Source organism: Anser brachyrhynchus (genome assembly GCF_964034855.1).
Source record: "Anser brachyrhynchus genome assembly, chromosome: 15".
In the NCBI taxonomy this organism is placed as follows: domain Eukaryota; kingdom Metazoa; phylum Chordata; class Aves; order Anseriformes; family Anatidae; genus Anser; species Anser brachyrhynchus.
Genome location: NC_137733.1, coordinates 6,678,114 through 6,693,310, shown reverse-complemented (window position 1 = coordinate 6,693,310; position 15,197 = coordinate 6,678,114). Strand labels below are relative to the sequence as shown.

General features: G+C 57.5%; 2 protein-coding genes across 2 annotated transcripts; one reads left to right on the top strand and one right to left on the bottom strand.

Annotated features, from left to right (window-relative positions):
• Positions 1 to 21: 21 nt before the first annotated feature.
• LOC308178491 (deoxyribonuclease-1-like) lies at positions 22 to 4,965 on the bottom strand. The gene is made up of 8 exons (XM_080557218.1): positions 2,825 to 4,965; positions 2,212 to 2,300; positions 2,008 to 2,091; positions 1,772 to 1,887; positions 1,240 to 1,352; positions 617 to 771; positions 444 to 540; positions 22 to 185 (listed from the first exon to the last, which is right to left on the bottom strand). Exons 1-8 carry the CDS (start codon positions 2,969 to 2,971, stop codon positions 132 to 134), a joined length of 855 nt encoding a protein of 284 aa, XP_080413344.1. The 5' UTR covers positions 2,972 to 4,965; the 3' UTR covers positions 22 to 131.
• A 278-nt stretch (positions 4,966 to 5,243) lies between these two features.
• INTS15 (integrator complex subunit 15) lies at positions 5,244 to 14,838 on the top strand. Its single transcript, XM_080557204.1, has 6 exons — positions 5,244 to 5,583; positions 5,913 to 6,134; positions 7,442 to 7,607; positions 9,467 to 9,994; positions 12,615 to 12,654; positions 14,063 to 14,838. Exons 1-6 carry the CDS (start codon positions 5,389 to 5,391, stop codon positions 14,277 to 14,279), a joined length of 1,368 nt encoding a protein of 455 aa, XP_080413330.1. The 5' UTR covers positions 5,244 to 5,388; the 3' UTR covers positions 14,280 to 14,838.
• The last annotated feature ends 359 nt before the right edge of the window (positions 14,839 to 15,197 follow it).

The following is a 15,197-nucleotide window of genomic DNA, read 5'->3' as shown; positions in this document are numbered from 1 at the left end:
AGCTGTCTCCGTGCAGGGACAGCGTGCAGCAGATCGAGAAGTCAGGAAGCTTTGTTGAACCTGGCAGTGCAGGGACTCCTGCGAGGGACACGCATCTGTGTCGTGGCATCCTGGTGACCACCACGCACATCTCAGCGGGCTTTCAGTGTCACCTCCACAGGGAAATGGTCGCTGACGGCCAAAGCCTGAGTGCAGGGGGAAAGCAGAGAGGTGGCTTTGCTGGCTTTGCTTGTCCAGACCTGGTATTATTGTCGTGGCCAGCCGGGGCCCAAATGTTCTGCTCCAATCCCCAGATTTCATGCACACGCTCACAGGAGGGACACGGAGGCTTTGTGGGCTGGATTAACGTGGCACTGGGTGAAATCTGTGGTGCGAGCAGGCTGTGTGCCCTGGCCCCCAGCAGGACCCTGCCACCCCCCGGCCTCCCCCAGCCCCTCACTCACATCCTTGTTCTGGATGTGGAAAGTCTGCTGGAAGTTGTTGACGGTGGCAGAGCCCGGTTCGACAGCCTGGCGCAGCGCGGAGCCACAGGCAACGATGCTGCCGAGGCACCGTGGGGGTCAGCACCCGTCGGACCCCCGCCGGCAGCCCCCGCACCCACCGCCGCGGCACCCACCGGTCGTAGGCGCAGTTGGTGCTGCCGACGGTGGTGTCGGCGCTGTCAGGGATGAGCCACTCGCAGGATTCGTGGGAGCGCAGGCGGATGGAGGGCCACTGTGCCTCGGTCACGTAGGAGCAGTCGGCGTTGAAGTCGCCCAGGAAGAGGACGTTCTGCGGGGCAGCACCGCGCTGAGCCCACCCGAGGCCGCCCCAGGAGGGACTGGTGGCCCCGGTGCCCGCAGCGCACAGATCCTGCGCCCGCGATGAGCCCTGCCCACCCCAGGTTGTCCCGAACGTCCCTTGGCTGTGCGGTCAGCGTGGCTGGAGCCAAGTCCTTGCAGCATGGCCATTATGGGGCAGCAACGGCTGCCCAAAATCACGCAGGGCAGCAAGACCCACCTGGCTCTCTGCAGTGTGTGGGGGGAAGCCCCCAGGAAGGGCGTCGGAGCCACCCGGGAGCTGCGTCCCACCTCCCTGCCCAGACACTGCCGGGTGGCACCCGCTCTGATGGGTGCATGAGGTCTCCCACGGGATGCATCCATCCAAGGACAGCCACTGGGACGTGCCAAGGCCCCGGAGCCGTGTCCCAGCCCACCTCGCTGCCCTGGGGAGGGAGCCGGGCTCCCCGGTGCCGCTTACGTTGGTCGCCCACTTGTTGATGACATCCGTGTAGACGTCAGCGAGCGCATCGATCTCGGCCGCCGCGCTGCTGGGCTCCGCATGCAGGGGCACTGCCACGAACTCCTCCAGCTCTGCCGGAGAGGCAGCTGTCAGCACCCGGAGCCGGGACAGCCCCTGAGCTTTTTTCCTGTCCCTTCACCAAGCTCCGTTGGTTTCAGGTAGGAGGTGGGGGTGGGAGAGAGAGGGGAGTGTGGGAGCGTGTCCCCCGGAGCTGCGGGGGAGGCAGTGGCACGAGGTGGGAAACGAGAGGCGACGGGAGATGGCGGGCAACAGGAGGTGACAGGAGATGGGACGCGGTGGGAGGCGGCACACGGTGGGAAGCAGCACACAGTGCCTGCCATGCTGGGCAGGCACCCAGGCCCCTGGGGCGCCCACGGGTGGGAGAAGCCCCCACAGCACTGAATGAGCCCAGTGGAGCCCCTGTGCCAGGTGCAGGCAGCCCCAAAGGGGCCGGGGGGGAGCGGTGCCGGGGCTGCCCAGCTCTGCTCACGCGTAGTAGGCGAGGAGAACTTCACGATGAAGGGCTCCCTGCTGAAGACATCGGTCCCGCAGGGCTCGCAGCCGTCATCGTAGTAGTAGCTTCCCAGCACGGAGACGATGTCTGACCTGGGGGAGGAGAGCGGGCAGCCGCAGCGGGGACCCAGAGGTGCTCACCTCCCCTTGGGAGCCGCTGGAGGGGTCAGCAGCTGGCCCTGGTGGCGTTCCTCCCCTCCCGCTGGCCCTCACCTGTAGATATAGACGTACTGCTCCTTGTAGCTGCCCCGCCCCAGGGGGACGCTGTCCAAAAAGCTGTAGGGGTACGGCGACGCACTGGGAGCGAGACGTGGGGAGGGTGAGGAGGCTCCCGGTGTGCCGGTGCCCGCGGGGCTCTGTCTGGCCCCAGCGCAGCGAGAGGCTCTCCAGGCTCTGTCCCGGCGCCATTGGGGTCACCTGTTGAGCTGGGTCATCAGCTTCCTGACGGCACTCAGGTCGGCGTCCCGCACCTCCTGCACCACGGTGATGTCGTACTCCGACAGGATCTGGGGGCACAAGCTCAGAGCTGCTCGCCCGCGGCTGGGAGCCCCTCACGGGGTCACCCGTGGGTGCCTGGGCTGGGCTTCCACGGGTGCCAGTGGGGAGGCGAGCGGGGAGGGAGCTCCCTCTGGCTCGGAGGGACTGCGGGGGGGGCACCGGGTCCACCAGCACCCTCCTGGCTGCCCCCTGCACCCACACGGGCTGCTCGGAGGAGCCTGGGCGGCAGCGGGCAGCGCTTGTCCTCAGCCGGGCCAGCGAGAACGGAGGCGGCCTGGGCTGGAGACAGGGATGGGGGAAGAGCAGGGGGGTGGGGGGGGAATGGAGGCATGGAAAATGGGTGTGGGGTGTGTGTACATGGACAGACGGGTGGGTGGAGGGAGGCACAGGGAGATGGAGGCACAGGTAGGTGCATGCATGGACACCTGCATGGACAGATATCTACGGAAAGTCGGTGTCTGGTGGCCCCAGGCTAGCTGCCTCCCCGGGACCGGAGCGTGGCCAGGACTGCTCCTCTCCCCCCGGCACTCACAGAGACGATGAAATCTGCAATGGTCTGGTTGGACATTTTGCTGTCCCCAAACGCCTTGATGTTGAACGCGCTGATCCTCAGCGCGGCGGCCCCGTGCAGCAGGAGAGCTGCAGCCAGCAGCGGCAGCAGCAGCTTCGAGGCCGCCATCCTGCGTGCGGAGGGGCAGGGATGAGCTCAGCCTGCCCGGCCAGGAGGGGAATTTGGCGCAGACGAGGGTGGCTGGACTATTCCCACTGGCCCTACTGGTTTCACTGGGAGGCATCCGTTTTGCAGCGAACCACCAGGACCCCTTCCAACCATCCAGCTGCAGCCTCAAGCTGCCGACCGGACGGCTGAATCCTTGCCCCTGCCTCACGCGGGGCCTCATCCTGCCTGTCCCTCTGCTCCCCAGCCTCCTGGGGGGACCCTCACCTGCCCAGGCGTTCGTGGGCTTCCCCGCCTCCCTGTGACCCCGCTGCGAGGGGACACCAAAGTCCCTCGGCTTGTGCCTCTCCCATCCCTTCCCAGGTCTGCGCCAGGGACCCAAAAGACCCCACAGCAGCTGTGCTGGGACAGAGCACGGGCTGGACACCCCCGGCACCCCTGCACATGTCCTCCCGCACCTGGAGCACTCTTCCCTGGGGTGGGCGAGGGTCCCCCCGCGCCCAACACTGCTCTGCCAGCTGCTGCCCCCAAGCACTGCCGCTGCCCCATCCTCACCGCAGCTTGAGCCCTATGGGACCCCGCTCCGAGGCAGCACAGCCGGTCCAGCCCCCAGGGAAAGGCATTTGGGAAGCATTTCCCATGGCGCTGAGCTCCCCGGGGTAATGTTTTACCACATCCTTCCCAGACGATGGGATCTGAACCCCGGCCAAACCCACGCACCCTGAGCACCCAGCACCGCTGGGACCAGCGCTGCCCTCAGTGTCCGTGTCTGATAATGAGTCTGCTGCTAAGACCAGGAAATAAAGCCAGCTTCAGGGCGCCCCGGGCTTGTTTTCGCCGCTGCGGCAGCCGGTCTAGTAGAAGCGCTCCCCTTCGCCCACTTCCATCCTTGCTACAACTGCAAATGCTCAACTTTGTAATGCCACAATTCCTGGTGGTGCTGCAACTTGGCAGTGCCACCAACAGCCCAAACCCCTGCCAGTCCTCCCTGCTCCCGTGGGACCCATCCGCCTCCATCGGCTCCCAGGCAGTGCCCGGGCACCCACAGATGCCCGTACGCGTGCACGGGCAGACGCTCGGGTGATGCTCATGAACTGCACCGAGGATCAGACCCCGAGCAGCATCCCAGCAAAAATAACCCGAGCTGCAGAAAGTGCCTTCGCAGAGGTGCGCTCCTCGGGCCCGGGAGGAAGGGGAGCCTGACGTACCTTTGGTGCAGTCCTTGGTCTCTGGAAAGGGAAGGAAGAGCTGCACCTGCATTTATGGGGAGGAACACACGCGCTTTGCCAAAGAGTCGCCCAGCCAATAAGTGTGCAAGGCCTCAGGCTCTATATGGCATTTTTTCGCAGAAACAAAGGTCTCTTCAGTGGAAAATAAAAAAGCAGCTCTTTCAGTCGGTGCCAGCACCGGTATCTCCAGCCACAGGTCCAGAGAAAGGCCAAGAATAGGTCTGGATCGATAAAAACGCTGACAAAGATCTCCAAGGTGTAAATAAACCCCGCATGGGTAATGCCAACTCTGAAGTGCAGGGCACGGGGCCGCTCTCACCGCGGCTACCGCTGGAGGAGAAAGACCTCATCAGGCACGGCCTTTTGGGGTTTGTCTGAAAATGCGTTTATTTGACCAACACCACACCTCGCCCGACGTTTTGATGAGCTGGCCCGGGGCACGCGGGCCACGGCCGAGTCCGTCCAGCGGCCGCAGCGGGGCTGCGGGCAGCAGGAGCGGCTCCGAGCCGCCCCACGTCCCTGCGGGCAGCTTTGCCCACGGGACGCGAGGACAGCAGAGCTGCGAGTCCCCGTCAACGAGGCGAGGGAGCGAGGCGAGAGCGTTCCCTGCCTCCGGCACCTGCCCGGTGCTGGCTCCCCGTCCCCGAGCCCTCCCCGCAGCACTGGCCCCGTGCCGGTGGCGGGGTGCTGGGGCCCACCGGTGGCCCCTGGGGCCAGAACCGGCTCCGCTCCTGAGGGGCCGCGGTGCGCGCTCCGCGCCGGGAGGTGCCGGGGTACCGTGAGGGGGGCACCGCGCCCCCCCCGGCCGCCATCCCGCACGGGTCCCCGGGGGCGGCCCCGCCTGGCGGGGGCGGGGGGCCCTCGGCCGGCTCCGGGGCTGTCACCGCCCCCTCGGCCCTGCCCTGCCCGGCGGCCTTGCCCCGCTCCCGGCCTCCAGCCGCAGCTGGCCGCCCTCCCACGGGGCCGTGCCCGCTGCAGGCAGCCGGGACCTCCGGGACCCCCTGCCCGGGGGCCTCCTCGGGGCCAGCAGTCCCCTCCCGCCCCCCCCCCCCCCCAGCCACCAGAGGGCGGCCGCGTTCGGCCTCTTTTGGCCGCCGCGCGGTGCCGTAGCGCCCGCCCGCTCCGCGCCGAGGGAGGCCGCACCGAGCCGGGCCGGGCCGCACCGGGCCGCAGCGGGCCGGGCAGGCCGCCATGAGCGACATCCGTCACTCGCTGCTGCGGCGGGACGCGCTGAGCGCCGCCAAGGAGGTGCTGTACCACCTCGACATCTACTTCAGCAGCCAGCTGCAGAGCGCGCCGCTGCCCCCCCTCGTCGACAAGGGCCCCGCCGAGCTCCTCGAGGAGTTCCTCTTCCAGGTCCCCAAGGAGCGCGGCGTCCCGCCCAAGGTGGGCCGGGGGAGCTGGGCCGGGCCGGGCCGGGCCGGGCCGGGGGGCGGCGGGCTCGGCGGAGGCCCCCCGGGGCCTTGTTTCCACCCCGGGGGTGCGGGTGGGGGTGCCCCGGCTCGGGGCGGGCTGCCCCGTGGGGGGGTGCTCGGGGCCAGCCCGCGGCCTTTCGGTGTGCTTAGGGCGGGGGTGTGCGGGGCGAGGCGCCGACGGGGAGCGCGCGGCGCCTGGGGGGAGCTCTCGGCCCCCGCCGTCCTGCCTCTCACCGAGGCAGCTCCCCGTTCTCCGAGGGCCCCGCTATATTTTGCGTCTTTGCTTTTGTTTTCTTTCAGAGGCTGAACTCGCTCCAGGAACTTCAGCTCCTCGAGATCATGTGCAATTATTTCCAAGAGCAAACCAAGGATTCGGTTCGGCAGCTCATTTTCTCGTCTCTCTTCAGCCCTCAAGGGAACAAAGCGGACGACAACAGGATGGCTTTACTGGGGAAACTGGTGTCCATGGCAGTGGCCGTGTGCAGAGTTCCTGTTCTGGAGTGTGCCGCCTTCTGGCTGCAGGTGCAGCTCCTGTGCGGGCAAGGCAGGCTCTGGGAAGGAAGGAGGGAGTGTGCCACCGCGGGTAGCGGGTGTGCTTCGTGCCACCTAATGGCTGGTGGCAGCTGGTTGCAGTCAGCTGCTCATCCGTGGCACTTTTAGCTGAGGTAACAGCTGCCTGCTGCAGCTGCGTTCACACCACGTCTGTGCTCGTGTCCGTTCCTTTGCTCCAGCACAGGGTAGAGCTTTTGCTGACCTGTTTATGTGCTGCACTGGCCAAAGAATTTTTTTATTTCTTTTTTTACTGTCGGTGAAAGCGTTGATTTTCTTTGGCACTTATCCCCCTCCCGTCCAGCGAGTCGGAAGGGGTCAGTGGAGGGTTTGGCCAGTGCTGGGACGAGGACAATGGCAGATCACGGTCACATTGCATAAAGGAGCAGACTGGAGTTTGGGGGATAAGCTGTGCCCAACGTGCAAGTTCTGGCATGGCAAAAGAGGCAAATCTGGCTCTTGAGATTTGTGTCAGAAGTGCCTGTGTCTGTCTTCTGTGGGTGCCGTACCTCAGGGATCTCTTATGCCCCTGTGAAGGATGTCCCCTCCTTCCCTACTGAAATTCCCCTCTGCAGACCGTCAGAAGCGCCTCTTTGTTCCTGCTGCCCCCGTGGGAGGTGCAGAAGTCGCCTGTTTATAGAGAGGGGGAGAGCAGAAAGACTGCGCTGAGAGAGAAGGGTGGTGGAAGGGAGGCTGTTACTGCTTCTGTGGTGTCTTTGTTCTTCCCGTCTGTTGAGCCTTGGTGAAGGAGGAGGGGATGTGCCCTGGGTAGCAGAGACAGGTACAGGGGTTTGTTCGTTTGTTTTGAAGAATGCAGCTCTTAAGTGACATGAGGGTTGCACAGAATTTTCCACGTTAAAAATGTCAGGCGTAACTGGTAGGTTACTGAGCCAGTTGTTCTGCTGCTGAAGTAGTCAAAGTACAGCACTTTGTTGCTGAGCTGGTAAAAAAAATCTTCTTCTAAGTGAGAATGTTGATGTAAGAGGTTTATTTTTAAATTATGGGTATTGTAAACATGAAATATCACCATCTATTTTAATATCCTGAAATAGTAGTATTATTCTTGTCTGTGAGTGGTTCTTTTATACGCAGAGAGAGAGCGAGAGCACAAGAGCGCTTTCATTTTGGGGAAAGTGGAAACACGAACGTGGAAGCAGCAAAGTGGCTGGATGACGTGGGCGGGCACAGTGTTTGGGCAAAGTGGGCTTTAAAGTCAGCTCCGTGGGACTTCCCGTGCTCTGCTTTAGGCCGCGTCTCACGGTCTGCTCTCATCCCCGCAGCGAACCCCCGCCGTGTACTGCGTGAGGCTAGCCCGAGCCTTGGTGGACGACTACTGCAACTTGGTGCCAGGGTCCATCCAGACGCTGAAACAAATCTTCAGTGCCAGTCCTCGCTTCTGCTGCCAGTTCATTACGGCAGTCACAGCTCTCTACGACCTCTCTTCAGGTAAATATTTCTAGGCTGCCTTACAAGGAGGTGTGGTGTAATGCAACCCAGATTAACTGTTGCAAGCAAATTAACGACTTAAATTCTAAAGACGCTTGTTTGGAGAGAATTACTGCCAGCAGCAGCTCAGGGGTGTGATGGGGATGTGACATCTGTCACTGGGGTGAGATCAAAGCGACCACTGGGTGGCTGAAGGGAGAGTCTCTAATAGGGAAGCAGCCAAGTAACGCCTGACGCAACGGGCAGCATCCTCCGCACAGGGCAGAGGACAGGGGGACCTCACTGATTGAGCAGCGCTGGGAGCGAAGGCTGACCCACCCGGGCAGCTTTTCCTCCTCGTTGTGTCAGCTATCCAGCAGATAGGCTCGGGCCTGGCCGTTAACCTAGTTCCTTCCAAAAAGGGGGAAGGCACAGATCCTGGACGTCCGCAGGCTGGAGCAGGGTTTCTGTTGAGCAGCGGTAAGAAACAGAATTGACAGCCTGCTTCCAGTGCTCTTCAAGTGTGTGTGTGCCTGACCTATTGGTACGACCCATCTCATGTTGATGTTGCTCAGAGACTGGAAACATTCATATGACTAAAATAAGATTGATTTAGCTTAGTCAGTGAGAGAGAGAACTTGTGATAGGCCAACGGACAACCATACACTAAATGCCAACATCACGTATCATCCAAAAAAAGCAAATGCTAAATGTTATGGATAAAGGAGGTATTTTTCAGTCTTCTCCAGATAAACAGCTTGGCATTAGTGAAAGAGAGGCGCAGGCTTAGACTTGTTTTTTTTTTGAGTATTTGGTAGAGCTTGCAGTGTGTTATTCCTCAGTATTTTATTTTATGCAGCCACGTGAAGTCTCATCCAACTTTAAAAGACCTATCAGAAAGAAAATAGTTACAGGAAGTATGTTTTTGTTTTTCTTTACCTTTATTTATTTGAGGTGATAAAAGAAAAGGAAGCTTATTTTTCAAAGAGTAGTCTGTAACTGGGCAGTCTCCACCACGTTATGATGACAAGGTTTGATTGCACCAACAGCACAACAGCCTGTATGATACCCCGCAGTCTCGGAAGCTAGGAAGTACCAATTCTGTATCTGGGGCTTATTAGTAATTTGGTAGTTCAAATGATTTGTCCTATAAGTCATTTTCAGCCGAGACCTGATGAGATAGTTCAGTGCTGAGTCAACTTGCACCGAGAGCACATCACTCAGTCCAGCACCCTGCCGCTGTGACAGGGTGACGCGCAATCACCGTGAATGTTTCTGTTGTCTGTAATCGAGCTTCAACTCGTGACCACGTTTTGCTTCTTAGTTGAAGCTATGTAATCTTAAAATCCTTTACCTATTGTGTGGTAGTGTTGTTTTAGGTTTTTCCACGAGACGAGCGTGTTTAGGTAAGTCAGAAAGGGAATTAGTTGAACGGTTGGGGTGAGGAGAAGGAAGTGCCAAGGAGTTTTTCTTGTCTTCTCTCTCATTGTGCTTCCTGTGGCGAGGGATGAATGGAGACCAAGTTTAGAAAGGGAGTGAGCAGATGACAGGTGGGAGAAAAAGGGAAAAAAAAAAGAGCTTTGCTGTGAAAGGGGTTAAACATTGGCATTTGGAGGTGTTTGCAAAATAGGTGGAGAAGCTGAAGTTGACAGGAATGTGGTTGTGTCTCCCAGGGACAAAAGAGCATCTTCCTTTGTGTGTTTTTTTTAAAAAAAGACAAAAAACAAAACAAAAAAAAACACAAAACAGCAGACTTGGGGAGGTTCTGAAATTGTAATTGTGACACTGCAGGAAGTGTGTGTGGGAGAGATTAGTAAGAGTGCTGTCCCATGCTTCAGTGCAAGGCTGTGCTTACCAAGCAATATCTTTCCTGTCTCCAGATGATCTCATCCCTCCCTCAGAACTGCTCGAGCTGATCGTTTCCTGGATCTTCGAAGACCCCCGCTTGATCCTTATCACCTTCCTAAACACTCCTATTGCAGCCAACCTGCCAATAGGGTTTTTGGAGCTCACCCCGCTGACTGGGCTGATCCGTTGGTGCGTGAAGGCCCCCTTGGCTTATAAAAGGAAGCAGAAAGCCTCGCTCTCAAACGGACACCCCCCCACCAAGATCGCCAAGGACTCGACTGAAGGGGACGATGGAGATTGCCATCAGCTGTATTCAAAACTGCATCTAACCGTCCTGCAGGTTCTTATGATGCTTCAGGGGCACTTAACAGAGAAGAACCTCTACGGGCGCCTGGGGCTGGTACCTTTTGATCACGTGGTTCCGCTTGTTGAGGAAATTAACAGGCTGTCTGATGAACTCAACCCTCTCAATGCATCCAAAGAGATTGAACTGGCCCTGGACAGGCTGGCTCAGGCTTTGCAAGTGGCCATGGCATCAGGAGCGCTCCTGTGCACTCGAGGTAAGTTGTTGAGGGGGCTGCCAAAGACCCTGCTGTTGGATTCTTTTCTTTCAATGTGTGGGGGTCATGGTAGGGAATTTTGGGGTGGAGGGAGCCAAGATCAGCACATTCTTAGCAGCGGTAGCAGCTAGCTGCTTGTAGGAAACAATGTTCGAGTGCAGTGCAGGAAATTGTTCAAGAAGAATAACAAGATGGGGAGTAAGGAAAAAAAAATAATTGATGCAATTAACCTGTCTGTTGTCTTGCAGAGCTGGAGAATTGATCCTCTACCTAGCGTGCAGGATGCTGGTTATATCTGGGTGTCTGGCTTGGGGACAAATTGAGCATGTTCAGAGCCCCCACACGAGTGTGAGCTGCGTAGTTGGTATCAGAACACAAAGAGGGAAAGGTCGCGTTGCCTGCTCTGATCCTCAGTAGATCAGATGTAACAGCAGTTACCTGGTTGTGAGCTGCAGTGGCTCCCAGCTGGCCTGATCCGCAGGTGCCTGCTGTGGCTGTTTGCGAGGGTCTTGCATCCTCTCCTGAACTCTCCCTGCCTTGGAGAACAATTCCAGGACCAGCCACTGGGGAGCAGAGGGCAGATGTGTCATGTGGGACCACGGCACCTGTCCCAGTGTGCACACCAGAAGCTTAATTTCTTTTTCTGCCAGCTTTTCAAACTGGCTTTGAAACGTGAAAGGTGATGCCCGGGAGCCAGAGGAGTCTGCTCCGAGTTGCCTTGCATGGTGCAGGCCTCCAGCAGCGCTGTGCTGGGCTGCCCGGGGCAGAGTTCTGCCCTGAAACCAGAGGCAGCAGAGAACGGTTGATACGTAAGCCCAGGCGCACTGTTAGGTGTGCTAAATCTGCGTTTCTGCTTGTTAAAACTGTCTGGGCTAGCTCATAACCGGCTCCGGGAGTCGAGCCACGTGTATATCGTAGTATTTACGGTAGGAAGAAAGTACTGAAAGCATTTCTTGTGGTGGAAGCCTGTGACTGACTGAAATGTCTAGTTTAGATAAAGGCGTTCCGCAGAGCAGTGTAAGCCTGGTCAGTCTGAAATCCTCGACTGATGCCGAGCCCCGCGGCGCTGCGCGAATGTCTGTCAAACGTCGCTTCTGCACCAGGGCGATGAGGCAGTGTTGGCTCTGCGTTTGTGACTGCTGCTTGCTCTAGCTGAGAGCGTGAGCGGAGCTTGCTCCTGTCTGCCTCAAGTTGCTTTCCAGGACAGCCGTGTTCCTCCTAAGCAGTCCGGGGCCAGGAATTGCTTATCGCTATCTAAAAAGCACCGTTAAATTGCTTTTCAGCTTGTCTTCTCTGAGTTTGCCTGCTGGAGGAGAGACCATGAAATAGATAGACCATGAGGTACATGCGTTAGACAAGAAATTAAGAAAGCAAACAAAAACTGTTTATCTGGAGCTTCTGGGCCTTCAGTTCTGTAATAAGACTGTATTACGGTCTGTCTTGAGCTTATTAAAGAAGCCTAACGTGGCTTTCATCTGTCTTTCCTGTTTCCAGAAACAGTTCTGTCTGAAAGACCTGTGGAGACAAAAAAAACAAAACAAAACAAAGTGCCTCAGTACAACCCAGAGCCACCCACGTACTGTTTTCTTGAAACGGCGCTGAAAACATGCGATGGCTTCTTGGTGCAGTGAGAGAGCCCAGAGTTCCCAGAGAGCCCGGACGTTCAGCACAGGCTCCCAGCCATGCAGAGCAGCCCTGCCAAAGCAGGTGCCTGAGGCTTTGGCCCTGGCTGAAGCGGTGCTGGCGTGCCACATCTCAGAGTCCTTCCTCCTAGCCTTTTGGAGAGTAATGTTGGGTGTAGTCAGAAAAGGCAGAAAAGTGGAGTCTTCCGAGTAAACGGCTATTTTCAGCTCTGCTGCTCCCTAGCGATCCACTCGGCACTTTCCGAGCGCTTGCTTTTACTGTCTAAGTGGAAGGTGAGGTAATTCAGTATAAGCTGCCGCTGAAGCACCAGTTAATTCAGTGTTTTGGGGGTACGTTTTGACGTGTTTTGCCTTTGCCCCGATCCGTTTGCCATTACGAGTGCCATATTCACTGAGCAGCGTCACACCTTGCGTTAATTGAGTTACTTATTGATAGGCCTGTGTTTGTGTGGCTAGATCGCTGGGGTGTTTTGCTGATAGTCAGCTCTTTTGTTGGGTTGGGAGGCCTGCAGCATCTCGGGCCTCTCAGGGCAGAGGAAGCAGTGGCTGTAAGCGCAGGGAGCTGGGACCTGTCCTCTCCCTTGGCGGCAGCTCCGTGTTGGGAACGGCAGCAGGTGCAGTTAGGGTGTGCGGAGCTGGGCAGGGCTGCGCTTCGCCTGCTGCACATCCTGTACTGATGCTTGGTCTGCCTTGAAATGAGGCTGTGTGTGCCACGTGGTCGCGTAGGTTAAATGCAGAACATACGGTGGATAGTGAAGTGCGAAAAGCTGAGGTAATCTCAGCAAAAAATTGGGGTAGGATTGGTGAGATGGAGAAACGTCTCTTCCGGGAAGGTTATTGGCTTGAGAACGGGATTCTGGATCTGTGGATCACTGGAGTCTTTTCAGTGATCTGACCTTCTTAGAAAGGAGAGTGGAGGGGAAAATTGCTCTAATTGCTGCTTTACCCTTATTGTTACATCTTGTGTTCTCTTTCAGATGACTTGAGAACTGTGTGCTCCAGGCTACCGCATAACAAGTAAGGGATCTTTCTCTAGCCGTGTTTGTTTTGACACACATTCCAAGATGCATACTTGAGGGCTGTTGAGACAATCTCCTCTAAAAAATTGTGTTTACTTCCTGGAAGTTGGCCTTTATTCAGAGACTTTATTCAGTGAGGATAAAGGTCATGGTTTATTTTTCCCTTGCAAGCTGGACTCTCATCTGGAGGAGACTTCAGTGATTCTTACCATACAGGTGATCTTGCCCAGCCTCTGTCAGAACAAATAGACAGGAAAAATGAAATTATAGTGTGGAACTTGTCTCACCCGCAGCTCCGCACTGATTTTGCCTGAGCCTAAGCTTAACTGCACTTTGTTTCTCACCTCTTAACCCTTAGCTGGTTTCGGATCTTTTCTTAGCAGTAGCTAAAAATGTTCACAAGTAGAATCTCCTCTCATGAAAGCCAGATGACGCCCGTGTTGTGAGAAGCTGCTCCCAACCTGATGTTTCATGCTCTGTTAACACATGAGGGTTAGAGAATAAGGAATGTTACTCAAAAGCAGCGTTGTTGCCTTTAGAGAAACCAACAGATCTCATTTCTGCTAGAAGCAGTTGTGTTTTTTTTAAATAAAACACCTTCAGCAGAAAGTGAGGCCCACTTGAATGAATAATAGTCACAAAGTAAAAATGAGCATAAAAAGGAATGTATAGTGGCTTATAAAAGGACTTTAAAGGGGAAAAATACTCAGCAGACACCTACCTGAGAGCAGAGACTTATCTTCATCACTCTGTGGCTCCTGCTTTTGTTTCTATGTTTTTAAATACCTGTTTTGATCAAGTTCCTAATGCAGAAGTAAAAAATGTTGATATGGCCACAAATGAAGAGTGGTTTAAACCACCAGGTCTCTCAAAACCTGAATTTCTGCATGATCAGAAACATGGTATGCACTGTGAACTCCCACTCCTTCCAGTTCCTCCAGTGTGAGCGGCCAGGGCCATTGCTGAGGCACGAGGTGCGTGGAGACCTGGGCTTTCCGCACGGGATCCTGACCAGCAGCAAATACTGCCCTGGCCCTGGGAAGGAAGGTGGAAGTCGAAGTCAGGGGTTGGAAGGCTTGTTGTGTGCCCAGACAGATAGTTCAGAGCATCTGTCCTTGAGGTAGATGGCCCCAGAGCTTCCTGCGTCCTGCCAGGCCTGCCAGGGAGTCCTCCTAGCTGTCAGCCACTGAGCAGTACCTCTTTGCAAAGTGCAACCAGATTTAAAAAGGGAAGAAAAAAAGAGAAAAGCATCTGCTGGAAGCTGTAAAGAGCATAACCGGTGTCCTCTTGCTTGCAAGCGGTGCTGCACGTTGATGACGAATTGTCTGCAGAGCCCTTGTGGGCAGGGGAAAGCCTCCCCAAAAGCCTTCTGACGATAACTCGACTGTCTGAATTTCCTTCCACAGCCTGCTCCAGCTGGTGATTTCAGGTCCCGTACAGCAACCGACCCACGGTGCTCTGCCGCCAGGATTTTACCCTCATATCCATACTCCTCCTCTGGGCTATCCCGCGCACGCCGCGCACCCCGCGCTACCTGCGCACCCGGCTCACCCGGCGCTCCCGGCTCACCCCGTGCAAACGTTCATACCAGGAATGACGTTCCCCTACAGGCCTATTCGCTAGGTGCCACGGCTGCGGGAGCTAACCAGTTCCCCTTAGTTTGAGGAAGCCTCGCAGAGGAAGCCAAATGTCTCGGGAACCACATTTTCCTCTTTGATCGAAAGCTGGGCGATGCCCGCGTGCGGGCTCAGCCCCTCAGGAGTAGAGCAGACTCTAGACGGGTAGGTTGCAGTTGCTTTGAACGCGGGATGCAGATACAAGGGCGGACGGCCTGGGTGAAAAGAGCGGGTGGGAAAAGGCAACAAACCGGAGCAGGTGGAAATCTTTTGGATCCGCGGTGTTTCGCGTCATCACCACGCTTGTTCCGTTTGCTGATAGTGCAGCCCGGGGACGTTCGGCGCGGGTGAGGCCAGCCGGCCTCGCTGTGTGCGAGGGGGCAGAAGGAAAGCCATACGATTTCCCAGCGAGTCCGCTCCAGCCTGTCCGTTTCTTTGTACATGTTTGTACCTATAGCCGCAGAGGACGTGCCCGCCGTATATTTTTGGAACGCAGACGTTTGTTTGCTTCGCAAGCAGAAGGTAGAGTCAAACAGCGCTTCCTATTAAAGGACACGATGGCAGAAGCGTGCCGTAATTTTGTCGCTTTCTTTCCAATGGTGTTCAGAAGCTCCGAATGGCTGGGGGGGGGGGGGGGGGGGGGGATACAGGTCCCCGGGGGCTGCGCTGGCTCGGGAAGCCTCCCGCAGCCTGCCCGGGGCTCGCCGGGGAGCGGCAGGCACCCGGGGACGACAACGGGGGGCTCGGGGGCGGCGGGGCGGGGACGGGCAGGAAGCGGCCCGGGCAGCGAGGGGCTCCCGGGGGTGCCTCGGGGTGTGGGGGGGCGGCCCCGTCCCGTCCGGTCCCCGCGGGGCCTCCCGCCCCGTGCCGCGCCTGCGCCCGCCGCGGTGACGCGCTGGCGGCAGCCAATGGTGCCGCGCGTTGT